Genomic DNA, 27,999 nt, shown 5'->3' with positions numbered 1-27,999 from the left:
ACAGTCTTGAGGAGCACATAACTTTTTTTTTATTTCATCAACTAAAAGCTTTTACAAGTCAGACAACTATGAGAATGTCACAGGGACCCCATACAATTTTTTGTTATTTAACAAAAACTCTAATGACACAGCTAACGCTCTACAGCAGTACCAAGTTTCGGATCCCTGGCTGATCGATCAATTAAGCATTAATACAACAGAAGATTAACACCAGGACCTCCCAAATGCATCAATTAAGAACAGCCCACAATGTGCTCGAAAACCTGCTCAATCCTGTTCTTGTCTAGAAAGTCGGACAGCAGAGTAGGTTGATTGATGATGAACCCTAAAGAACAGGGAATGTATTCTGATCACATAGACGAGAGACTACATACCCGATGCATTCAGAGCCATGAACTTGCACTGTTCGTTCATGGCCATCAATTGGGCATCTTTCTTGTCTAACATAGATGTCAGCTTGATATTCTCTTCCATGAGCTTCTGTACTTCAGCCTCTTTTTGCATCTTCTCAGTTTCCAATTGACTGGTCTTGGCAACTAGCCTGTTATATCAGAAAAGGAGATACAATACATAAACTTCCACAGTTATTGAGTATATTTTCGAAGTACGGTTGTTCATTTACAGTTATACATACACTAGAAAGGGGTTACAACTAAATGCTTCTTTCACACCCCAAATAATTCATCACTCGCAAGAGGAAACACATACACTTCCACAGTTATTTGGTATATTTTCATAGTACTGTTGTTCGTTTGTATATACACTATAAACGAGCTTCAATTAAATGCTTCTTTCATGCCCCAAATCAGTATTAGGAAAGTCAAGCTAAGAGCAGAGTTGACCACTAGTTCAAAGGCACAGTGAAGCTGCTCTGATGAAAAAAATAATAGACTAGGCAATGCAAACCAAAGAATTGTGCCACCAGATTTGGATCAAAGTCGATATCACAACGTTGTGAACTCTTACATATAACGGTAAAAAATATTTGAGAGTTTAAATGTATCAATTGATGTAGCGTAAACTACTGAGAGTTCTCCACAAGTTCAGTAACATAAACTGACAAGCAAACTGAACTTGCTGGAATTGTCTGCTCAATTACTAACTAGTTCTGAACGAAATGGATCATGATTCATGTGACTATGAACACTTTAATCATGTGACTATGAACAGCATGGGAGTACACTTTACTGCGAATGATAGGGATAGAAAGAAGATCCATGTGTTGTTTTTTTTGTAATATTAAGCACCATTTACGCATAGAAGCATGAAGAAGAGATGAGTCAGTGTCACTTACTTTCGCAATGTGCAAGCACCACAATGAAAAGAAGACAACAAGAAATTGCAAAATGTGTGGGTATATATATATGCATAAAGAATGTGTTAAAATGATGTATCGATGATGAATGGGCATGGAAGAAGCATAAGATCCTGTGAAGCAACAACAACTGCAGTTAGGAAGTCCTATGAAACAAGCAAGGGAGAAGAATAAGCACACCTATCGAAGAGCCTCTCAATTGTCTGAAATTGCTTCTCTGATGAAAGAAGTGTTTCTCTAACACTAATTAGACTACTAACGTAGGATCTCAATGACTCAAAATCCTGCTTCACACGACACAGCTCTTGCTCATTTTCTGCAGCTCGTTGTCTTTGCCTAGATGTTTCTTCTACCATATCTTCTACTTTCTGCCGCATTTCATTCAGGATGCAATTTGTACCTAGAGCAAACCTTTCCATTTCCTCTACCTTCGTTGACATGTTCTCAATCTGTAGAACCTTCTTTTTAATTTCTTTCTGACCCAAATCTACCTTTTCTTTCTCAATAGCGGTTTCACTTTCTGCCATAATTACCCTCTTAACAAGAACCTCCATGACATCTGTTACCATCTGCACAGACTTAAGGATTTCACCAATATAGGCTCCATCATGCTCATCAAATGAACAACTCCCATTAATATTAATTTTCATGCATTCATCTTCATCCACATTGTCCAATGAAGAAAGACTTACATCCTTCGACCAACCAGACAACGGTGTACCATCTTTATCCACAAACCCCAACCCTTCCTGCTGTTTGATCCCACACGATACATGTGCTAGATGCGGAACTGCCATAATTCTTGCCTTTGATTTCAAGTAGGACAACATTGTTGAGGTAGCTTTGACCCTTCGCCAGAGTACTTCTAGTTCTTTTTTTGAATCTGCATCAGAGCCTTGAATACACCCTTCAACTTCCATAAGCTTTTCTTGCAACTTATCCACTTTGGAAGGACCATGATCCATCAACTTCCATGAAGTGTTGGTCTGACTTAGATGAGATTCAAGTAATGAGAGGGATGAATCTCCCTCAACTTCCTTTGTCATTGCCTTTGAATTTATAAAACTAACTGTCAAGTTTAAAAGTTACGCATTTTAGTGGTCAATTAGAGAAGCTGCCTACTAATCAAGCAACATTAGGATAATTAAAACAGGAAATTACACATGATCATTTCAAGAGTATCCTTTCTAATTAGAAACTGTAAAGAAGCAAACAAACAAAATGTGACATTTTTCTTGAATAACTCCAAATTAGGTAGTCAAAAAAAAAAAAAAAACTTTGCTTTAAGAATAGACTATATTTCCAACAAATGTTCGATGCAATTCAAATCAACCAAGGGAAACCAAGAATAAGTTAAAATGTTTGTACATTTATGGATTGCGAAGTAGACATATCATTCAAGGCCAAGATAACTGAGCAATTTCTTTAAATCTTAAGCAATTACTCGAAGGTGAATAAACTTGAATCTCAAACGAATTTTGAAATATACAGTATTGGGAGCTAATTCAGTACTAAAAATCAATTAACAAAAAACACACTTCAAAAACTCCGAAATTATCATTTCCTTCATATCAACTGATATCAGAATTCACATACCATTCAAAGAAACAAACTTACTAAAATATTCAAGTCACAAATGGGAGTATAATTACTCAAAGCTCTCATTTCTATGAAAAAAGAAAGAAGAAGTAAGAACTCGTCCCAATAAGGATTAAACCGTAACCCTAATATAAAAAGAAAAATCGTCAATTTTACGATGGAAGGAAAAACCCCAGAATAATCTGGTCGGCGAAGAGAAGGATGATACATACAGGAATTAAATCAACGAGTTTTATTATTACCTTATTCAAGAGATCTTTAGAGGAAAAAACTCATACGGAAAAAAACGAAAAACAGATGGATTTTTATTTTTCTGCTTCGTTTATTAACACGCGTTGGGATAATACAGGATGAAGAAAGAAATAAAATGGAAGAAGGAGAGAGAGTGGGAGATGAATGGTCCTTTTTTGTCTCTTCTTTCTATTCACTTTAGCAGGTGATGTTTCTTTCTACTTTAACAAGGGACCACTAATTATCCGAACCGTTGCTTAATCTTAAAGTCTGATCCAGATTCCAGTTGTAGAAATTAATGTTTAATCAATTTTAGTAGGCTTTGGACGCTCTAGTCCACCCCTCCAAAGCCCAGAATCTCATGGTCCAAATAATCCGAGGTTTTATAGTTTCATCCAAATTCTAGATAGGGGTGAGTATTTGGCCCGTAATTCGCGGATTTAACCGGTGCCAACCGTTCATTTGCGGATGGATGTCCGGACCATTCGTTAATCGGTTGGATGTGGATGGAATTTTTGAAATCCAATGGACAACGGATCGGGTCCGGATGCAATCTTGAAAATCTGTTGGACATCCATATCCGTTAAATTAAGGGCATTTATATAGTTCAAAAAATATTATAGATCATTTAGGAATTTTTAAGATGTTTGCTTGGGTTGTTGTACATGGCATATTTATATTTATATACATATATAGGATATGTAAGTTATGTAAGTTTTATAAGGAGTCATTTGTGTCAGTTTATTTTCTTTACTATAAATTTTAAACTAAAACAAATCCATTGGATTATCCGCATCCAATCCGTCCATCCGTACATCCATTGGATGCAAATCCGTTGGATATGGATTGGATGCGGATGCAAAATTTGAAATCCGTAGTGCAATGGATTGGATGCGGATGAGGCAAAATTCGGACCATACCGGCCCATGCTCATCCCTAATTCTAGACGAGTTAGTCCATCATAGTCCAAACAATTCAGTGATTCATTATTTTATCAAAATTTTTTTTTTCAGTGATTCATTATTAATAGTAATAGTGAAAAATACTATAACCCCCTTTTATATGAGTTCAACATATGGCGTCATTAGGAGCTACCCTGAAAGAATTAGGGGCGACACAAAAAGACAAAAAAGGTCACCCAAGCGTAAATCTAAGCTACCCCTTATCTCTGATTTTTCGAAATGGCCATTTTACCCTCCATAATCGGTAGATAAAACTATAATCGGTAGTTTTATTTCGTAATCGGTAGTTGTTAGGATAATCGGAGGTTATTGTGTACATTTGTAGTTTGAAAGTTTTGTTATTTTGAAAAAAAAAACCTACAATCGAAAGGTATTTATTTAACATATCCTCCGATTATAAAGTTGTCCCAAAATTGATATTTGAAAACATCTCAAGTTTTTCGAATTTGGTAACTACCCTACAATCGGAAGGTATTTAGTTGTCGTGTCTCCGATTATGGAGTTGCCCTAAAATCGATATTTGTAAAAATCTCAAGTTTTTCGAATTTGGGAACTACCCTACAATCGGTAGACATTGAATTAACGTGTCTCCCGATTATGGAGTTGCCCCAAAATTGAAATTTGATAAAATCTCTAGTTTTAGAATTTGGGAACTACCATAATCGGTAGCTTATGAGGTTCACCTAAGCTACCGATTTAAACCCAATGATAATCGGTAGACAATGATAAAATGTTGTGTCTGATTATAAGGCTATTTAGGTTTGGAAGAACAATAAAAATGAAGCCACTATAATCGGTAGTTAAGGTTGATAACATTACTACCGATTCTGAACATATCTCACAAATTGGCTAGTTAAGTCACCAGAATCGGTAGTTAAGGTTGATAACATTACTAGCGATTCTGAACATATCTCACAATTTTTTGAAAATTTACCAAAATCGGTAGGTAAGGTTGATATTTAACCTCCGATTATTGTGAAAAATTCAGCAGTTTCAGAGAATCAAGTAATAAACATAATTCAAAATACATTCATAACCCATAAACTTAAGAACATATAGTCCAAAACAAGTATTTGAAACACCATAATCCGAAAGAAACTGTTAAAACAACATAATCCATAACATCGAAGTACACATTATCACCTAATTCCTAGTTTTCTTCTTAGTATTGTCAGCTAGAGTTTTAGAACGCTTCGGACGACCCGGACGACCCGCATTATCACCTGCATCACCTTCATCTTCCTCAATATTTCCTTCAACATGAGAGCTTGAAGAAGCCTGAGATCTTTTGTTCGCCTTTGATGTTTTTTTCTTAGGCGGGTTCTTCGTCACTTTCTCCCCAAACTCAGCAGCATACTCTTCATTATCAATATTATCAATCATCTCATTGTGCTTTTTTATCTTCTCAATTGGTACAGGCACTCCAACCGTTATGCAATCAGCGCACCATTTGGACAAATACTTGAACCTATTCATCTATTTTTTTTAATTGACAAAACATCAAATGGAGTTCACCTAAGAAATTGAGTCGTAATATTAAAAGGAAAAGTCATAACCATACGCACCAGTTTATCATAGCCCGGGGGTTTTTCTTTGATGATACATTTGTAAATAGAACCCGCCGAGGTCGACTTTTCTTTAAGTTCACAGATTACTTTTAGATGTGAATCCTCCCGGTACCACTCTATATAGCCTGGAGCATTTTCATCACCTCGGGTGACAGGTCTCCCAACGTTCACCATGTGGTACTCCCTCTTATCCCAATGTTCAGCAACATATGGTGTACCAGAGTAAACTACCTTGATGTTGTCATGGTTAGACTCGCTATGCTCCACATCCAACTTGAACTTGCCATTAATGTGATGCCATGGTACTGTTTGGCAAGCACCATTTTGTCGCATCACCCTGGAGCCATTGTACATCACATAACCTGTGGGGTTCCACAATGGTCCAAAATAATGGGACAACTCAGAACGACATGCTATATGTCCACTATCTCTGTCTTCCTTGTATGGATCAAAGCATGCCTCCGAGGCCTTAAGTGACTCTAATTTCTCCCTCAAGCTAACCAACTGCTGCTCCTTTGTCCTTGAACGGTTGTCATTGAACTTGTACTTTGTTCCTCTCGGTGTACCTCTCTCCCATGCTGGGTTCACATCTGCCAATTTCAGACTGGGGTAGTGGTCATAGATCCATGTCTACATAGATATCAAACCAAGTATTAGAAATTGATTCTAATATTAGAAAATGAAAAAACATAACGATCAATGGATTAATAGAGTTGAGAAAATACCTGGAATAGACTCATGTTCTCGGCAATTTGGCTAGTTCTAAGCCTCGACGCTTTTCTCAACTCTGTCATCAGGAATGCAATAGTTGTCGTGCCCCAGGAGTAATCTGCGACCTTATTAAGAGGATGCAATAGTTGTAGAAGGTTGGCATCTACTCGGTTGCTATTGGTATTGGGGAATATGACACATACCAATATAACCAAGAGATAGGAGGTCGCCGCGGCATCACTTAACGGTCCTTGCTTTTCTTTCTTGGCAGTGCCTTTGAACATCTTGATCAACTAACTCATGTTAAACTTTCTAGTTTTGTATGAGAAGCACCTGTTGAACTCAATGTCTGATGTCTCTTTATCCCAACCAAGACACTTGTTACAGAAATCATAAAGTTGTTCCCAACTTAACTGCTTTATATACTCATACTTGACAGCCACACCATTGGCATTGAGATTAAGAATCTGCTTGGCATCATCTGGAGTAATGGTCATCTCCCCAAATGGCATATGAAAGGTGTCAGTCTCGGGATACATTCTCTCCACAAAAGCCGATATCGCGACCCGATCATGGTCCAACATTGAGTTCTCGGCAGCACTAGCTAATCCAGAGTTGGCTATCCTTCTCTTGAACCTCTCATATTCACCATCTAAAGGCCAATCTTTCATTACTTTTGTTGGTGCGGCAGTGGGCTTGAGTAGACGAATCGCATCGGAATGATATTATCAAACACACAACACATTACAAAATTAATAGAGTATTATTACGAATAAAACGACAATATGTTAGTAAAAAATAATACGATTATTACCTCGGTTTCGTAGATTTCTCTGGCCCAGGAGTCTTTGTAGCCAAATAACAATGCTCCACCATCTCTAGGCAGCCCAGGGATTTCTTCTTCAAAATCCGTCTTCTTCAACTCAATGGGTACAAGGTGTGATGCTTTCTTCGCGATTGGCTTCCTTGTAACTCCTCTTTCTCCTTGTGCACCGCTTGGTTGTCCTTCATCTTGAGTGATTTATGGTGCACTTGCTTGTACTTCTTCTTGAATTCCTTGTTGAGCGCTTCGTTCCGCATCTTTTTGGCTCCTCTCTCTCCGCGCACTAGCGGTTACTTTCTTACCCCCTTTTTGACGAGGCCCTGTAACAGTTGTATATTTGTCTGTCTTACCTCGCCTGTCCCTAAACAATAAATTGGTTCATAACAATCACATTACAAACAACACTCGGGAGAAAAAAAAACTAGGATTGACTTCCGATTCCGAACAATCGGAAGAAAATGTAAAAACTTTTCTTTCGATTACACCTAATCGGAAGTCATATTCTAGTTTTTTATCCCGATTATGCATCAATTTGGGTTCAGAAACTGATATAGTTATGAGACATATATAATCGGAACAAAACAATATAACATATCAACCGATTGTCTATACTCGGAAGTAAAGAAATAGGATTGGATTTCGATTCAAAAGTAGCCCCGAAATAGGATTTTGCTAAAATCACAAAATTTTCAAATTTTAAAAACTTCATAATCGATAGTGTGTTGAATTTGTTTAACATACGATTATACACAATCGGAAGACAAATACTATATAGTATCTTCCGATTCTGGGTACCAATTGTGCCTACATGTTCTAATTCTCTGTTACAATCGGAGGGCAACATATAACCTATCTACCGATTATGTCAGTTTTATGGTTCAGTGAAAAATAGTTTTGTATAATCGGAAGTCATCTATAAAAATTAACTCCCGATTCTAGTCGATTTAACCGAAAACCCTAGAAAATGTACATAATCTGGAGATAAATGTTAGATCTATCTACCGATTCTGGGAAATAACCGAAAACCTTCATCTCATTTTCATGGATTCGTCTAATTGAAGCAACATAAACACATAAAACGATAGAAACTTACCTAATTGGGGTCATTTCCTGGAGAGTTTGATTATCAGAATCACCACCACCACCTACACGAGCAGCGTCATCCTCATCATGTTCTTTGTGTTCGTGTTCTTCGTCGTTTGAGACAGTTGCAATCGATTTGTTCTTTAATTTTCTCGATCTCTCGAGGGTTCATTAATACCAGTCATCATTTTATAGAAGAATCGACGATGTTTTTGATTCGGCGATGAACGACAACGATGAATTGAAGTTTGAATAGGGGGATAATGTTTTTACTATTCACAATCGGAAAGGAAGAAGAAGAGTTGAAAAGAAAAGAAAGAAAATGAAATGAAATTAGGTTTTGGGTGGTCTTAATCGTTCAACGGTTGTGTCGGCAACTATAATCGGTAGTAATATAATGTTCTTTTTCTACCGATTATAGACGGTTGTCCCAAATTCGTTTTTTCTTCAAAACAGATAAAATTGCGTATTTCTACTTTAACAATCGGTAGATATGATATGTTAGTATGCTACCGATTATGGAAATAACCCATTCATAAAAAAACTAGTAATCGGTAGACAAAACTATATTCTAAACTACCGATTGTGAAGGGACATACAAGTATTTTCAACCTATTTTGTCTTATTTAATCGCCCCTAATTCTTTCAGGGTATAGCCCCTAATGACGCCCGGATATAGAAGCCTCACTAAATGGATCATACATTGTCAACTCCATACTTTTAGAAAATGATATTGTTAGGCCCAAAATATCAAATTTTCTTCAGATCTGGCTCATAATTAATTATTACGAATTTTAATAATGACAACATTACCCTTTAGTATATAAACAAGAGGAATATCATAATATATTTTCATTTTTCTATTTTCTTTCTCTCTCTTATCTTTATCTCTCTTTGTTGTACAAATATAGTTTCTAGGTTTTCTGAGATTCATTTTTCGTCGTCTTCATCCAATTCTTCGACTGCAGCAACAAAGATTGATTGCATATTCTCCTTCTATTCCTCTGTAATTTCAGTTTCATTTTCATTTTTAATTTCACTTTCTCTCTCTGCTATTGAAACACACAGAAAAATACAGTTTCTAATGGAAATTTTTTGCGGAAAGACTATCTCAAAACGTAGTTCTAAGATCTACGAAACAAAGATCGGTTGATCTGAAGATCTCAAAACCTAATTTCAACATCAATGTCACTTGATCTTGAAGATTCAATGGAAAAAAATGGAAAAGGTCGGCGAGAATCAGCAAATAAATCCGAAGATTCACCTAGAAAGTTTAATTGAACAGATAAGTTTTATTATCTTTAATATTTCAATTCAATAAGTGAATTTATTTCTTCGAATTGAAATTTTTACATTTGAAAGTTTGATTTTGGTTAAAGTCTCTTATTTAAACTCATAATCATTAGATTTGTTATAATCTCACTCTAATCCGTGTGTCGTTGAAGATTTCTGGAGATTTGATGGAAAGAGTTGATGAGAATCATCATCAGTGAATGAATCTGAAGATTTTGTAATGAAATGGAACTGAAAGATAAATCTAACCTCTCTTTTTTGCTCTAATTCAATCATAGTTGTTAACTTCTCTTACTCGATTTTAGATTTCAGAAAAATAGAATCAATTTCTAAAACCTAAAAATTGTGATTTGATTTTAAGATTATGATCCGATTTGAAATCACAGTTCAGATTTGGGTTCATCTAATCTTTATCCTTGTTTTGAACTCAAAATTTAGGATAAATTTCACCAAATATATGTTAGGGATTTTTTTTCTGAAATCTGAATTATCTCTCTACCTTTAATCTCAATTAGAAATCTAAGTTCGGATTTGAAATTTGTGTACCTAAATATGTATTACCCGTCGACTCGTTTGTAATTTGATCTACTTTTATTTCTGACCTAACTTGAACTGATGTGAACTTGTATTTCTTCTTGCAGGGTGCATTAAATGATAACTAAATTTGTATTACAGAATATTGGTTACTGATGATTGTGTTTTCCGACTCACAACAAATGGGAGGCTACTAAAGAGGAGACTACTGAAGAGGCTGCTATATGGTTGCAGAGCAAGCTCCTTTTTTAGAAGAGATCTTCGTGATCGACATTGTAATGTCGAATAAGCTTATTTATGAACTCATGATAATCTATGTCAATCTCTTTCTTCTTATGAATTTGTAAGTTATCTCTACCCAAATTTTGGGTGTCATTCAGTACTTTTCACTGCATCTTACAGTGAACGATTGCAGTGAGGACGCTACAGGTTAATGATTTTGTTATGTCTAACGTTTCAACAGTTCCTACCGTAGAAGAGCGACTGTGGAGCATAGTCACGTCCAACTCATTAGACTTCAATGCTTGGACTGCACTAATTGAAGATACGAAGAAGGTGGCAGAGGTATGTTTATTCTTAAGTCAGACTCTAGAAATTAGCATGTGTAACTCTTAGTTACACATTCAGATGCATGTGTAGATGCAAGTTACACATGGTAAATGCATGTGTAGCTTATAGTTACACATTCTAATTTACACATGATACGCTAATTGAAATCAAGTAATTTAGTTATTAATATTGATTAGGGTTAGTATTTGCTAATTACACAAGGAATATATTTGTTTTGTGGGTTTACTTTTCCTTATTTTGGACAAGACAAGACTATTTATCTCTTAGTTTCATTCAATCTTAGATGTTTCCTAATAGACATTCTGATGTACCTAAGAAGGTCATCTTTCAAGTTGTATTTCAGCGAGTTTATCAATTTTTTGGTTGTCATTTTTATGCTGGCTTATCTTTTCCATTTCTTTTGGCATAAAAACAATCCTTTGGTCCAATCATTATAAAAGCTGCTCGTATTCTCAGTGCACCTAACCAGCCTCATGTTCTAATGATATTTTCCCGTGGACCGGTGAATTTTTTTGGATCAGGTTATGCTAAAGAGCACCGGTAAAGTTCCTTATCACGTTGATTTTTATTTTTATTTGGACAGTCCTGATGTTTTTCACCTTTGGTATAATTCTATAGGAACTAATGACTGAGTCATTTCCATGGACGGAGTTAAACTCGTTAGAGCAAGTCTTATGGTGGAATCCAACCTATTCCAAGTGTGGAAAAACCATGGAATGTCAAGTCTAGTGGCTTCCAAGTTGGGGTCTTCCACAGAAAATCCAAGCAGGGTTCCATGAATTGATGGAAGGGTCCGTGGAATCCATGGAAACGCTAATCAGAATAGCGCAGTAGAAGACAAGAAACGCTATTAAGAATAGCACAAAAAAAGCGCTATTCTTAATAGCACTCAGTGCTATAAAGAATAGCGTTTTTTTTATATGTAGATTTAAAATAAATTGTTGAAATCTAACGGTTGAGAAAAAAACGTTATTCTTAATAGCACTGTGTGCTATTAAGAATAACGTTTTTTTTTTTTGTGCTATTAAGAATAGCGTTTTCACTATTCCACCACTACACCTGCACTTCCATCCACAATTCCAAATACTGAGGTGGCGTGGAAGATGGAAGATGGAACTCTTCCACCATAAGATTTGCTTTTACAGGTAGACTTCAGTACCTTTCTTTCCCTAGAGTAATCAACTACCTGAACTACCGGGAAGAGAATACTTCAGTTAAATTACTAACTTGACATAGTTGCTTGATAATTTGAGTTTGGTTTGACTTTTTTTTTCTCTTTGTAGGTTGTTGGTGTTATTGGCTTCATAGATCGTCGACTAGATATTCCAGAAACACTTGATCCGCGACTTGCATCCATATAGAGGACTGCTGGCGAAGGTAAATGTATTTTGTCACAGTTATACTATTCAGATGGATGTGTAACTTCTAGTTAAACATGCTAATTGAACGTGTAACTGCTAGTTACACATGCTAATTGGATGTGTGAAAATTTGACTGAACCGAAATAATGCGTAATTCTGTTTATTGGATGGTTTTATTTGTGTGTTTATATTGTACTGATGGTACTGGTGGTATTATTGGAGTTGGTGGTTATCCGTTGATATTCGTTGGTAGTAGTGGTATTGTTGGATATATATATTTTAAGACTCTTAAAAACCAACATGAATGAACTTCAAGATTTTTTTTGTTTTTCTTTTCACATGTGTATTCAGTTTGATAAACTAGCTTCTGTTTACATCAGGTTGGAGCCCCTGCATGTGTTGGCCTTGTTGCTCCTATTGATGTTATTATACCACCAGGAAACACATGATTGGATCCATCACAAATATCCTTCTTCCAGGTAATCTTTCAATTCGACCCTCATTACCACAAACGAATTCCCTTATTAGCTCTGATTTTATATGGAAAGATGTAATGGTAGTATGAAAATTACAGACTATATGGTCAAGGTTATTACATTACATCCACTACCTTGTTTTTGATTGTTCCCCAATTAAACAACTAATTCTCATGACGTTGATTTTACTTTTCTTAATTTTTAGTTAGTTTTGGAGTATTTACTTATTAATTAAGACTGACTAAAGCAGATTATTTGCATTAGCCTGTTTCTGAAGTACATAGCTAGGAACTAGTTTCCTTCACCAAGTATCAAAAGCACCTGACAATTAATTTTTTGGGGAAGCTGTCATATTTGAGTGGCTTATATTCACTTTTTTTTGTAATTATTGTTGTTTTTGATGTTCTTTGTTATTCACCTTGCAATTTTTCTTTAATTTATATGTACAGATGAATAAGACACTGTATGTATCAAATTTATATGCAAATATGTATGTGTAACAGTTGATACACATATCAATATGAATGTGTAACTCCTAATTACACATGATATATGCATGTGTAACTCTTAGTTACACAATTCAAATGCATGTGTAACTGCTAGCTACACTAGTCAGATATATGTGAAACTGAATGTACATTGTTGTATGTATTGTTCATTTAAGCTTATAAAAACTGATTGCTTGTTGTGGTATTTCAGGTTTCCGATAACTTCATAAAAGCTAATTGCTTATTTGTGGTATTTGGTCTTACTGGAATTGGAGTTGACCCTGAATACACAAGTCAGATGCATGTGTAACTCTCAATTACACTAAATAGATGCATATGTAACTTTCATTTACACTAGAAATATGCGTGTGTAATTTCTAGTTACACATGCTAAGAAATTATTGTAAATGAATATTAAAGTAATACATGTATTTTTCGTATGCGTTCTTTTTTATGTCTATTTTTTTGATGTGTAACTTTGCATTACGCATGTCATAAAGATGTGTAACTTCTGGATACGCATGCCATATGCATATGTAACTTCTATTTACACATTCACACTATACTTTAATAATTTTGGTCCTAGATTTAATAATTTTGGGCTTAAATTTTTTTTATACTTAAATCTGGTACCAATTATTGAAGATTTACATCGACGAAATAGGCAAACGCGCAACAAGCTGCGCCGCAAGCCCTTTTTGAATTGCAAATCCTAACCTATAAAAAACAAACTCTCTCGAACCAGGAGTCATGACATTACTGTGCATGACTTTCTGGACTCTTTTGAGAAGACCAACCGCCTCTGGAGCCAAAAAAACCAAATATATCAAAAGTGAAAGGAATAAAGGCATGCCCATTGTCATGACACGCTTTCTCATGTTTCGCTATCTTATCTGAGGCAGCCCTTAAGGATATAACACCGCTTGCCCGACTGTAAACGTGCCACGTCCGATTCCTACTAACGGAGAAACCCCAGTAAGTTCAACACATGCATGTTTTCCGTTAGCCCACCCAAAAATTAAAACATCTGCCGGCCTGAGCGTCGATCACCCCTCGAGTGGATCAGTCTAAAATTTGACAACCGCTTCTTTCTTAGCAGAAATACCGGCTCTCCACAGTATTCATACAAAGTGTCCCTCACATGATCATGTCTATGTTTAAAACCAGGGTCTACCTTGCAATGAACTGCATGTGAAAAAGTGGGGGCACAACAACCACACCCAATATTTCGCTTAGCAATCTGTATGGACAAACTCTAATATACTTTCCAGAGAATCAACTAGACAGTCAGACTCAATCTAGATAAAAAGTATATCAAAGAGTTTATATCTCAATCTCTCGATTTGATCTTTGCTCAAGCAAATAGAAATATGCGAGTCTTTATCAAAGAGAGATAACTTGGATGGTACCAAAGACCAATATCCAAATTTCAATCAATTTAAATCAACAACCGAAAGGTCGGATTTTCTGATTGATTGAACAACGCACAACCTGTGATATTTTAATTATATAACAAAATATAATGCGGAAAAGAAATAACACAGACACCAGAATTTTGTTAACGAGGAAACCGCAAATGCAGAAAACCCCCGGGACCTAGTCCAGATTGAACACACACTGTATTAAGTCGCTACAGACACTAGCCTACTCCAAATTAACTTCGGTCTGGACTGTAGTTGAACCCCAATCAATCTCACACTGATCCAAGGTACAGTTATGCTCCTACGCCTCTGATCTCAGCAGGATACTGCGCACTTGATTCCCTTAGCTGATCTCACCCACAACTAAGAGTTGCTACGACCCAAAGTCGAAGACTTTAATAAACAAATCTGTATCACACAGAAAAGTCTATGATAATAGATAAATCCGTCTCCCACGAATATACCTACGAGTTTTGTTCCGTCTTTTGATAAATCAAGGTGAATAGGAACCAATCAATAATACCAGGCTTATATTCCCGAAGAACAGCTTAGTATTATCAATCACCTCACAATAATCTTAATCTACGCAGCGAAAAAAGATATTATGGAATCACAAACGATGAGACGAAGTTTGTTTGTGATTACTTTTTATCTTGCCTATTGGAGATGTAAAATCTCAATTCAATTATTTAAATTGTCCTCGTACGATAGAAGATGCAAGATCAGATCACACAACTACAAGAAAAGTAGTATCGGTCTGGCTTCACAATCCCAATGAAGTCTTTAATCGTTAACCTGGTTTAGAAGAAGAAACCAAAGGTTAAAGGAGAATCGACTCTAGCTTAACAAAACTAGTATCACGCAAAATGTGTGGGGATTAGGTTTCCCAGTTGCTAGAGTTCTCCCTTATATACACTTTCAAATCAGGGTTTGCAATCAATGTTAGCTTAGTAATAAAGCATTCAATATTCACTGTTATATGAAAACCTGATTAGATTCAAGTTAATATTTCTCAACCGTTAGATCGAAAACTTAGCTTGTCACACACAAATGAAATTTCCAATTTTGGGTTTATGAACCGTACCCAAACAATAACATTTGTTGGTTCAACAAGTCAACCAAATGGTTAGACATATGATTACTCTCATATCAACCTTATTCTTCTTCACCATAACTAGTTCAAATGACTCAAATGAACTAGTTAGAGAGTTGTTCAATTGCAAGGAAATCTTGTGTAACTACACAAGACACAATTGAAGCAAAATCGGTTTGATTTACTCGAATCGGTTCATGAACTTTATAGCCACGGTTTGCAAAAGCATTCCTTCGTTTATTTAAACATTAGTTCAAGAACAACCGACTTTAGATATAACCTGCTCAAGTTCGCGGACTTAAGCTCATGGAGGGAGTACACGAACTCCAACAGAAAATCTCGGGCCGAGAAGTTCCGCAAGTTCGCAGACTGAGTTCGCGGACTTGGCTCACGCCACTTCCAACTTCTCTTGATCAACAAAGTTTAGCAAACTTTGGTTCAAGGAATAGGACTTAGCATATATGTGTTTCCACAACAATGCTTATATCCACCAATGGTTATGTAATCTAAACTCTCATTTCTATCATTGAAACATTCTCAGAGAACGTTATATAGCCGTTATTCACAGACCATTTTTCGTCAGAGAAATTTTCAAAGTGATTGAAACATAACATGACTTTCGTCACTTGGTAAAAATGAATTCGGCTAAAGCGAAAGCTTACCAACACATATTTCGAGAAACAGATAGGCGATATAAACTCGTCTCGAAATAGCAAATGTGTATAATGAAAGTCTATATATCAAAACGACTTTTGTCTCAAGAGTAGGAGATAGAGTAAATAGACTTTTGAGTGACAGATAAGTTCAAGTCTCCACATACCTTTTAGTCGATGAAGATCCACCAGTTCCTTGAGTAGTCCTTCGTCTTGTATGATGATTGCCATGGAGTCTTGAGCTCAACTACACTTTCTATCCTAATCCAATACCTTAGCTCTAATAGGCTAGTAATCAAGACTTATAGTTTTGATCACTAATATTGACAAACATGCCTGAGATAGCAACGCATGCGAGTTCGACCGAGCAATGCTCTAACAATCTCCCCTTTGTCAATTTTAGTGGAAAAACTATTAATACATATGGAATACAAAAGATAAATAAATTAACTTTTGTAGCTCCTATTCCACATGCCTAATCTTCAACATTACTCGAAATCTTCGTCACTTTCAAGTACTCCAATGATCCCAAAGGTTGTAAGTTTAGCATCATCGTTGTTGAAAATCTGTAGCTATAACAACAAGAAAACAATAGTTCTCAATCATTGTTATACAGTGTCATAGTATCATTATAAAACGTCAAAGTTCAATTGTATCACAACTTCAACAACAATACTATGGTGATATGTATCACTTGCCCTTAGTCAATACTCCATCTCACATGGAAACCACTCCCCCTTACATAATGATCCGAAAACCATATGTATTTGTACTGTGAATTACATATTAATTCTCCCCCTTTTTGTCAATAAAATTGGCAAAGGTACAAGAACGGGATCCTAATGAAATTTCCGAAAGAGACATTTCATGACCAAAAGAAAACAAAAATATCAACTTGTTCTTTAGATGCAATCATAAATCCGAAGCTAAATGCATTCATCAAGGAGTTTATAAAGATACAAGATAACCCCTATAATATTCCACAGCCGCACTCCCCACAAAGATTTGGCAATTAAGCGCAAGTTCAAAAAGAACTCTTCCCCATAATATGTCATTCCCAAGGGAACAACACGAGCGACCTTAATTTCGAAAGAGAAAAGAAGGATTTCTTTGGACAAAACAAATCACATACAAGTATGAATTTGAATCCAAAATATTAAATTAACCACAAGAAGTTCATGATTAATTTAACCGAAAATGCTCAACACAAGTAAACTTATGGGGACTTAAGAGTGCTCAATTAGATTAATCACAAGTAAACCCATAATTAATCTAATCGAAATACACAATTAAACTAATCACAAAGTAATCAATTTAATTGGTCATACTCACATAAAAGAGTCTATGGAGCAATGACTAAGTTAATCATGAAAACAATCAACCTAGTCATGAACGCTCAAAGATAAGAAGACTTATGGAGTCATAACTAAATAACCAAACAAGATGATTAATTTAGTTGAAAATGCTCGACATAAAGTACCTTACGGAACAACAACATAGCTAATCAAAAATAATCAACTTGGTTGTTTAATGCTCGACATAAGACACTTTACGGAGCCTCACAGTAATACATAAAATATGGATTAGGGAAGATCAATTACTGCGGAATACACAAGGATTCATTTTATGTTCCATCACTATTCGCATAACGAAATTCAATAGACATAATCCTTGCAAACAAAAGATTTTAACCTATCTTCCATCAATAATTGACAATATAGGCTTAACTTTTGTATTTGTCAAAAGTTCATTCATTCTTTCATCAATACATGCATATCGACTTACGAAAGACTTTACTTTTGACAAGATATGGGACGGTCAAGTTCACGGACGCAAACACACATATCCCATAACAATATTTCAATATATAAAACCATAAAGATTAATACTGCAAAAATCATCTTCCAAACAAGTTTAGAATTTAAACCAGTAAATCTAAAAACATGAAGATGCAAACGTTGGACATAGCTATGTGTAATCACAATAATGGCTATTCCAACCTCTAGTTATTCTTCTAAAAAAAACAAAAAAATAAAAGATTTACTAGATAAACAAAATAAATCAACAATCTAAGGAACAAAAGTAGACTACAGTGCCATGTCCGAACACGAACTAAGGTCAAATAGACGGTTCAGGAACCTCACGAGTCTTGATGTCTTTGAGCTTGTGATTAGCAGCATCCGTTGCATCTTCAGAGAAGAGATTCTCTTTATGAAGATCATTGATGTGAGATTTTATGAGACCAAGGTCAGTTGAAACCTTTTTCAACTCAGTTTTCAACACATCAAGATCTTTCAGAGTATCAACAAGCTGCAGTTTTGCTTCCTCAAAATACTTAAGAAAGTCATGGACCACTTCAGCAGAAATCATATCATCCTTCTCAACATTCTCATGAGTATATGCATAGTAACATGAGGCATTGGGATGATTTTCATCTACAAGGGTCCTTTTCTTCCTCCCTTCGGATTCAAAACCAATACCTTTATCAAGAAAGCCTTTAGCAAAATCATATGATTGTGAAGAGGACGACATTCTTGATGAACCAAAATAACCTAGAGTACGCAAACGTGACTCAGAGGTTTAGTATTTATATGGTTTCTTAGGGAAGAAGACCTTTAGGGTTCGCAAATGGTTGACTCGTGATGGTAACCCGTGTACACATACGAATACAACATGGCCCATAAAGAATAAAACAATAAAAGAACTTTTGCTACATGAGAATTCATAACTGGCTCAATAAATTCTTTACCATAGGAGTAATTTAGAGCACAAGTGTAGTAGACCATAAAGTTTGCAAAAGAATTTCAAAAGATAGAAATGATACAAGACAACACAATACTTCTTAGGCAATATTATCTGCAAACACTAGTTTATCTATAAACGATAAAAGGGTAGCTCAACTAAGCAGAACACCAAATTGCCATAGTATACTTGATTTTTACACAACTTGCTCAACAAGATTTTCATGAGAAAGCCCTTGTGATTAATTAGCACAAGTATGAGCTCTGAGATCATTAAAATAACTATGTTTATGATCGAGTCTTTTTTTCCTTCTGAATCTAGAAAGAGATCCCTTTTTATGTGAGAAATTATCATAAAACTTACCGTCGTCAAAATACGAGACATAGTTAGAGTTCTTACCAAAAGAATTTTGACTTGAGGAGGATGACAACCTGTCGACAATTTCTTTATATCCTCCAATCATTTCCATCGGGTTATTTCTCATATCATCAAATTTTCTTTTTTCTTCTGGAATTTTGTTCACATTAAGGGAAATGTTATTTCCAGAGGAAACGACATGATCTTTCCTTGGACGATTCTTGTTAAGACTCATATTCTGCTTTAGAGCATTTGAGGAACTCATTGAACTGACCTTCCTGGTAATGTACACAGGATAAGTACGAAAACCAACTGGTTTAGACATACTAATGTCAGTTACACCTTTGAGAATTAAGTCTAAGGTGTGTTGAAGTTGAACCAAGGAGGTTTTATTCAACCTAGAGTTTTCTTTTTGTTTAGCAGAGCCTTTTGCATCACAAAAGAGACATACTTTCTGATCACAATTGTGATTATACAAGGTAGTCTTAACAACCTCGTTAGGATATTTCTTCCTTCCATGTGATGTGGAACATCCTTGATCAATGGGAAATTCAGACACATTCTTTTTAACAGGAAGGGATTCCAATCTTACTTCTGGAGCTGGAAGGTTTTCAGGCGTAGCAGGAGTGCTTGGTATATTAGACTGCTTAGAGCATCCTTGAATAGAGAGTTTACTCAAGCTATGTTCAATTTCCAAAGCATCCTTTTTGAGGCTAGCCTCAGGGGTCATACATGAAGAATGATCTTCAGTTTTTTCTTTGAATTTGCAGTTTCTTATTACACCAAGCAGAACATCGACATGGTGTTTTAACCGATTAAATCTATTATCTTGGATTCTAGCAAGATTTAGAATCAAGACGCTCTCTTCATCTGTTTCCCATTCATTTAGAGAGATAGACTCTTTTGAATGGTAATCGGAAATACTCATGTCGGAGCCTGTCTGTCTTGTTGGAACACATGGTTCGTCTATATTCGAGATTGAGGAATCTTTCTCTTTAATAGAATTAGACAAGACAGAGATTTTATTTCTGGTGACGCGTTTATCAGAGATACTGTCGTCCATAATCAGATCGCTACAAACACAGACTTATGAGGTCTTTAACGTGTTTGCCAGCTCTGATACCAATTGAAAAAGTGGGGGTACAACAACCACACCCAATATTTTTCTTAGAAGTCTGTTTGGACAAACTCTAATATACTTTCTAGAGAATCAACTAGACAGTAAGACTCAATCTAGATAAAATGTATATCAAAGAGTTTATATCTCAATCTCTCGATTTGATCTTTACTCAAGCAAATAGAAATATGCGAGTCTTTATCAAAGAGAGATAACTTGGATGGTACCAAAGACCAATATCCAAATGTCAATCAATTTAAATCAACAACCGAAAGGTATGATTTTCTGATTGATTGAACAACGCATAACCTGTGATATTTTAATTATATAACAAAATATAATGCGGAAAAGAAATAACACAGACACCAGAATTTTGTTAACGAGGAAACCCCAAATGCAGAAAAACCCCGAGACCTAGTCCAGATTGAACACACACTGTATTAAGCCGCTACAGACACTAGCCTACTCCAAATTAACTTCGGTCTGGACTGTAGTTGAACCCCAATCAATCTCACACTGATCCAAGGTACAGTTATGCTCATACGCCTCTGATCCCAACAGGATACTGCGCACTTGATTCCCTTAGCTGATCTCACACACAACTAAGATTTGCTACGACCCAAAGTCGTAGACTTTAATAAACAAATCTGTATCACACAGAAAAGTCTACGATAATAGATAAATCCGTCTTCCACGAATATACCTACGAGTTTCGTTCCGTCTTTTGATAAATCAAGGTGAACATGAACCAATCAATAATACCAGACTTATATTCCCGAAGAACATCTTAGTATTATCAATCACCTCACAATAATCTTAATTAACGCAGCAAAAAAAGATATTGTGGAATCACAAACGATGAGACGAAGTTTGTTTGTGATTACTTTTTATCTTGCCTATCGAAGATATAAAATCTCAAGCCAATTATTTCAATTGTACTTGTACGATAACAGATGCAAGATCAGATCACACAACTACAAGAAAAGTAGTATCGGTCTGGCTTCATAATCCCATTGAAGTCTTTAAGTCGTTAACCTGGTTTAGAAGAAGAAACCAAAGGTTAAAGGAGAATCAACACTAGCTTAGCACAACTAGTATCACACAGAATGTGTGGGGATTAGGTTTCCCAGTTGCTAGAGTTCTCCCTTATATACACTTTCAAATCAGGGTTTGCAATCAATGTTAGATTAGTAACAAAGCATTCAATATTCACCGTTGGATGAAAACCTGATTAGATTCAAGTTAATATTTCTCAACCGTTAGATCGAAAACTTAGCTTGTCACACACAAATGAAATGTCCAATTTTGGGTTTATGAACCGTACCCAAACATTAACATTTGTTGGTTCAACAAGTCAACCAAATGGTTAGCCATATGATGACTCTCATATCAACCTTATTCTTCTTCACCATAACTAGTTCAAATGACTCAAATGAACTAGTTAGAGAGTTGTTCAATTGCAAGGAAATCTTATGTAACTAAACAAGACACGATTGAAGCAAAATCGGTTTAATTCACTCGAATCGGTTCATGAACTTTATAGCCACGGTTTGAAAAAGCATTTCTTAGTTTATTTAAACATTAGTCCAAGAACAACCGACTTTAGATATAACCTGCTCAAGTTCGCGGACTTAAGCTCATGGAGGGAGTACACGAACTCCAACAGAAAATCTCGGGCCAAGAAGTTCCACAAGTTCGTGGACTGAGTTCACGTACTTAGTTCGCGGACTTGGCTCACGCCACTTCCAACTTCTCTTGATCAACAAAGTTTAGCAAACTTTGGTTCAAGGAATAGGACTTATGCATATATGTGTTTCCACAATAATGCTTATATCCACCAATGGTTATGTAATCTAAACTCTCATTTCAATTACTGAAATATTCTCAGAGAGCGTTATATAGCCGTTATTCAGGGACCATTTTTCGTCAGAGCAATTTTCAAAGTGATTGAAACATAAGATGACTTTCGTCACTTGGTAAAGATGAATTCGGCTAAAGTGAAAGCTTACCAACACACATTTCAAGATATAGATAGGCGAGATAAACTCGGCTCGAAATATCAAATGTGTATAATGAAAGTCTATATATCAAAACGACTTTTGTCTCAAGAGTAGGAGATAGAGTAAATAGACTTTTGAGTGACAGATAATTTCAAGTCTCCGCATGCCTTTTAGTTGATGAAGATACACAAGTTCCTTGAGTAGTCCTTCGTCTTGTATGATGATTGTCATGGAGTCTTGAGCTCAACTACACTTTCTATCCTAATCCAAGACCTTAGCTCTAATAGGCTAGTAATCAAGACTTATAGTTTTGATCACTAATATTGACAAACATGCTTGAGATGGCAATGCATGCGAGTTCGACCGAGCAATGCTCTAACAGCATGTTTCCCATAAGCGTCCAAACACCCAGTGATACAAGCAGGACAACGGGGGTCTGATGGGTATAAGGGGATCATCAATATGTATTTAAGGATGGTACGGTACTCCACAGGTGACATCTTCATCCCAAGGCCTTCAATTGGAATAGCGAGGAGGAAATCATGAGCATGCCCTGCTTGCAGGCAACCCAAGACTGCTTTTTGTCTACCCGACAACTCGTAAACTCTGTCCATGTCTTTAACTACTTTACCAAAAAGAGCTTACGCCAAAGTACTTTGGGTTTTAGTGGGCGCGGTGTCTTTACTAGTAAAGATGCTAAAGTCAAAATCAGGGAGAGTTGCTTGTAACGTCATCAGAGCCTTGTTAAAGTTGTCATCCATGAATTCTACCTCCCCACTCCTTAACTTATGATCCTGCAACCCCAAAGTTTGGACACGTGATGATAGGAAGGAATATCGGTAAGCCTCTCTATCAGTATATATGCCCAGCTCTCCGTATCTAATTGGCAGTGTAGATAACCTCCATTGTAGCTCTCCAAAGAACGGACCCCCACAAACCACTATGCCCTCAATCACTTCTCTCAAGCCTTTATCAAAAATGTCGACTGCCTCCATGACGTATTCTGGATGGAAAATACGAAGTCCAAATAACAATTTGGAAATACCCATGCATGCACGTAAAAGTAATAATTCACTTTGAGGATCACGGAGCTTTGATAAAACCTGCATTAGTTCAACTGCTTTCTCTGCTCTCTTTATGGCAAGGCCTTTCAAAAACCCATCATCTAAGCTGACTGGACCTCCCAATAACTTAACACCATTATTTGGACTTGAAATTTCAGCAGGGAACATCCCAACTCTTAACTTTCGTCCATCACAAGAAGGCCATAAAATTTCTGTTTTCTTAATGTTCAAAATAAGCCCTAATGTTGACCCTTCCGTCTGAACAACTGTAAGAGCTTTCGCTACTTCTGCTGTGTCACCAATAATAGTGCCATCGTCAAGGTACCAAGCCTGTAAGGATAATGTACATTCCACATTTATTTTCCTTACAAGCTGGTGGAGCACTAGAGAAAATAACAACGGCCCCAATGGGTCGCCCTGTTGTACCCCCTTAGAGGAAAAGATGTGGTAATCCCCCACATACAGTCTTGCGGGATGCCCATATAAGTATTCAACCCATGGTGATATGGAAGGGCATGACTTGCGCACCTCAAAAAGCATAGTCGTACGGTCAACAAGGTTGAAAGCATTTGTGAAGTCCACTGTTAACATAGTAAGCTTATCATTCATGTGGTGTTTATTGACAAACATGTTCACATCATGAAGGATTGCCTCTGCACCCCCAGAAACACCTACCCCGAACTGATAGTCTTGTAGGTAATCAACCATGTCCTTGCCTACCCCTTTCATAGCCACTTTGGACACAAGATTACGCTAAATCTTCCCAACAGCAATGGGACGTATGCTCTTGTCCGGCTTAAGAATATGCGTTAAAGGAGATGATGCAATGAACTCCGCAAGCTTGAGTGGACATCTACCACATAGCCACAAATTAACAACTATTGTTATTGCCGCGACTAAATCTGCAGAAACAGACGAGCCCTCCCCACAAAAAGCATCCAAAAGGTGTTGTGCCCGAAGACCGTCCCTGCCACACGATGTACCCTTAGGAAAGGATTTTATACAGCTAAGAATAGTCCCTGCCTCTGCTTCTAAGGGCGTCTCATGTAGTGGGATAAAAGGTTTCTGCGGAGGAGGCATAGTCGGCTGTTTATCCTCAAGAGCTTTTCTTGTATCTGCATTGTTTGGCGCCACCCATGATGAACTAATAGCCTTAGCAGCAGCCGTAAAATGTCCATCTGCGACCTTACGTAAGAAGGTTGTGACATTAGTACCTAGCCTGTCCCTTTTTTTCCGTGTCATCCTCCATATTCACTGCACACCTTGTCCTGGACACCTTCAAAGCTTCTCTTACAAGCATGTGTATCCCACCATATTCCCCCAAGATTTCCAAGGCTTTAAGAATTTGTTTCTGCTGAATAGTTTTGCGATTACCAGACTTACTTTCTGATCTCCCTTTAGGCCTAAAAACCCTCAATGTCAATCGAGGGAGTGGCAGCAGTTTGACCCAATTCGTAACAGACTTAGGTCCTATCGCCACCTTATGAAGTGTCGCATTCAAGGTATGTGAGAAAGCTAATCTGCAACCCCTTGGTATACTCTTCACAGTGCGAATCGGAGCCCAGAAGACTGCATCCAGTGTCTCCACATTGAGTTCAAAATCATCATCTTCTAAATGAAACGAATTACCTGCTGGCAGGGCCGAGATATACCAACAATCACTTCAACCGCTTCCTATTCACATGTTACAGGTCTTACCTCAGTGTCCCCTTCATGTTTACATGCTCTGATCCAAGCCTGGATAGTCATGCAATCAAAACATAACCATTGCTTCAAGGTCTTCAGTGTATTCTCTAATCCAGCAAAAACGTCTAAATCGCATCGAATGGCTTGTTGCATAGCATCTTCCCTTTCCTTATTGCAGAGACGAAGTCTCTTCAAATGAGGGATTAAGCAAGCAAAACCCTTACCTCCATTCTACCCATCTGGACACCCATGAAAATCTTTAAAGGGACATAAAACAACACCTTTGCCAATGGATGCCATTCAGCCATAGTATCAAACAGTTAGCGCACCTGAAGCTCAAACACAGACTAAAAAAACACCATCCAGGTAACAAGCAGTTCTCAGGCAGCACCAAAAGCAACAAACTGAAGGTTGAAGGAAGAATGTACAACCAAAAACTCACAGAGAATGGGAAGTATGACAGAAAGAAAGGAAAAAAAAAGAAAACCCGTGTTTATGAGGAAGAAACCCAGCGTGGAAAAATAAACAAAAGAAAAAGGAGAAAAGAAAAAGAAAAAAACCCGGACCTCAACCCCACTCTAACCTATCGAAGTGATGGTGGTGGTGATGAGATAGGGAGGGGGAGGCTGTTTTCCGACGGTGGTTTCAGGGTTTCAGACGGTCTCCCAAATTAAATTTTATTTAATTTGGGGCTTGACAATATATAAAAGGGAATGAATGTCTTTTACTAACTCGGGGCTAGATTTAAACTTCTTTTAATTAAGGGCCTCATATTATGGGTTACCCATGGGTCGGGCCTTAGCCTAAAAACCCCTTATTAATAACCTGGTGTCATTAGGGGCGACCCTGAAAGAATTAGGGACGATTTTTGTATTCCCAATCCATAAATAAGGTTATGGGATGTCCAAATTTCCGGAGAATATCCTTCCACAATCGGTAGTTTAGAATATAGTTATTTCTAGCGATTACTAGTTTGTTTAAGAAAGGGTTATTGCCATAATAGGTAGAATACTATCATATCATATCTACCGATTGTTAAAGTAGAAAACTCAATTTTATCTGTTTGCAGAAAAAATGAATTTGGGGCAACCGTCTATAATAGGTAGCAAATGAACATCATATGACTACCGATTGTAATTGCCGACACAACCTTTGGACGATTAAGACCACCCAAAACTTAGGAATTTCATTTCATTTTCTTTCTTTTCTTTTCAACTCTTCTTCTCCTCTTCTTCTTCCTTTCCGATTGTGGAGAGTAAAAACATTATTCCCCCTATTCAAATTTCAATTCATCGTCGTCGTTCATCGCAGAATCAAAAACATCGTCGATTCTTCTATAAAACGATGACTGATACTAATGAACCTACGAAAGCTCGAGAAAAATTAAAGAAAAAAGTGATTGTAACTGCTGCAAACGACGAAGAACACGAACATGAAGAGGATGACGCCGCTGAAGTAGGTGGTGGTGGTGATTCTGATAATCAAACTGTCATGTCCCTGGGGTGCCCCATATCGTAATTGTGTCTGTCCTTAGTAGTTAAGTAGTCAACTGTAATGGTGGGTTGTGATTGTACCACCTGGTGGCTATATAGCCGTGGATTCTGGGGTAGTAGTTGATATGGTTTATATACTTTTGTGTCTATAATGGAAGGGCATCGAATATTAAGAAATCAATAAAACTTTTGTTCTTTAGGTTGTGTTCATTTAAACTCAGAGAGGCTCGATGCTTCGGAATTGAGAGAGGTTTATCCTCAATTATCACCCCAATCTTGAGGACAGGGATGTTATCAAGGGGAGTGGAATATCATGTCCCTGGGGTGCCCCATATCGTAATTGTGTCTGTCCTTAGTAGTTAAGTAGTTAACTGTAATGGTGGGTTGTGATTGTGATTGTACCACCTGGTGGCTATCTTGCCGTGGATTCTAGGGTAGTAGTTGAGATGGTTTATATACTCTTGTGTATGTAATGGAAGGGCATCAATTATTAAGAAATCAATGGAACTTTTGTTCCTTAGGCTATGTTCATTTGAACTCAGAGAGGCTCGATTCTTCGAAATTGAGAGAGGTTTATCCTCAATTATCACCCCAATCTTGTCATTGTACTTAGGTACATGACACAAACCCTTCATAAAATGGCCCCAATTAGGTAAGTTTCTATCGTTTTATGTGTTTATGTTGCTTCAATTTGACGAATCCATGAAAATAAGTTCTAGGGTTTTTAGTTATTTCCCAGAATCGGGAGTTAGATCTAAATTTTATCTCCCGATTATGTCTATTTTCTAGGGTTTTCAGTTACATCGACCAGAATCGGGAGTTAATTTTTATAGATTACTTCCGATTATACAAAGCTATTTGCCACTGAACCATAAAATCGACATAATCGGTAGCTAGGTTATATGTTGCCTTATGATTGTAACAGAGAATTAGAACATGTAGGGACACACAGTTGGTACCCAGAATCGGGAGTTAATTTTTATTGTTTTGTTTCTATTATATATGTCTCATAACTTTATCAGTTTCTGAACCAAAATTGATGCATAATCGGAAGACGAAAACTAGAATATGACTTCCGATTGTGTGTAATCGGAAGAAAAGCTTTTACCTTAGCTTACGATTGTGGAGTTTGTAATGTGATTCTTACGAACCAATTTTATTGTTTAGGGACATGCGAGTTAAGAAAGGCCAAGATACAAATGTTACAGAGCCTCGTCAAAAAGGGGGTAAGAAACTAAGCGCTGGTGCGCGGAGAGAAATGAGACAAAAAGAAGTGGAACCAAGCGCTCAACAAGGAACTCAAGAAGAAGTACAAGCAAGCGCTCCAGGAATCACTAAACATGAAGTTGGACAAAGTGT

At 36.8% G+C, this 27,999-nt stretch overlaps 2 protein-coding genes across 2 annotated transcripts; both read right to left on the bottom strand.

Annotated features, from left to right (window-relative positions):
* Positions 1-6: 6 nt before the first annotated feature.
* On the bottom strand, positions 7-3,315 carry LOC113357148. Its single transcript, XM_026600444.1, has 3 exons — positions 3,157-3,315; positions 1,496-2,384; positions 7-541 (listed from the first exon to the last, which is right to left on the bottom strand). The coding sequence occupies exons 2-3, from the start codon at positions 2,359-2,361 to the stop codon at positions 367-369; spliced, it is 1,041 nt and encodes a 346-aa protein (XP_026456229.1). The 5' UTR covers positions 2,362-2,384; positions 3,157-3,315; the 3' UTR covers positions 7-366.
* A 19,723-nt stretch (positions 3,316-23,038) lies between these two features.
* On the bottom strand, positions 23,039-24,190 carry LOC113359892. Its single transcript, XM_026603460.1, has one exon. It carries the CDS (start codon positions 24,188-24,190, stop codon positions 23,039-23,041), a length of 1,152 nt encoding a protein of 383 aa, XP_026459245.1.
* Between the last annotated feature and the right edge of the window lie 3,809 nt (positions 24,191-27,999).

Source organism: Papaver somniferum, chromosome 3 (assembly GCF_003573695.1).
Source record: "Papaver somniferum cultivar HN1 chromosome 3, ASM357369v1, whole genome shotgun sequence".
Lineage (NCBI taxonomy): Eukaryota > Viridiplantae > Streptophyta > Magnoliopsida > Ranunculales > Papaveraceae > Papaver > Papaver somniferum.
Note: the sequence above shows the minus strand (reverse complement) of the source record. Positions and strands in the feature narration are given on the sequence as shown.

Coding starts and splice junctions, on each gene's coding strand:
- LOC113357148 (XM_026600444.1), bottom strand. CDS start 2,361: ATGACAAAGGAAGTTGAGGGAGATTCATCCCTCTCATTACTTGAATCT. Junction 542..1,495: donor ATTGAGAGGCTCTTCGATAG/GTGTGCTTATTC, acceptor CTGATATAACAG/GCTAGTTGCCAAGACCAGTC.
- LOC113359892 (XM_026603460.1), bottom strand. CDS start 24,190: ATGAAAGGGGTAGGCAAGGACATGGTTGATTACCTACAAGACTATCAG.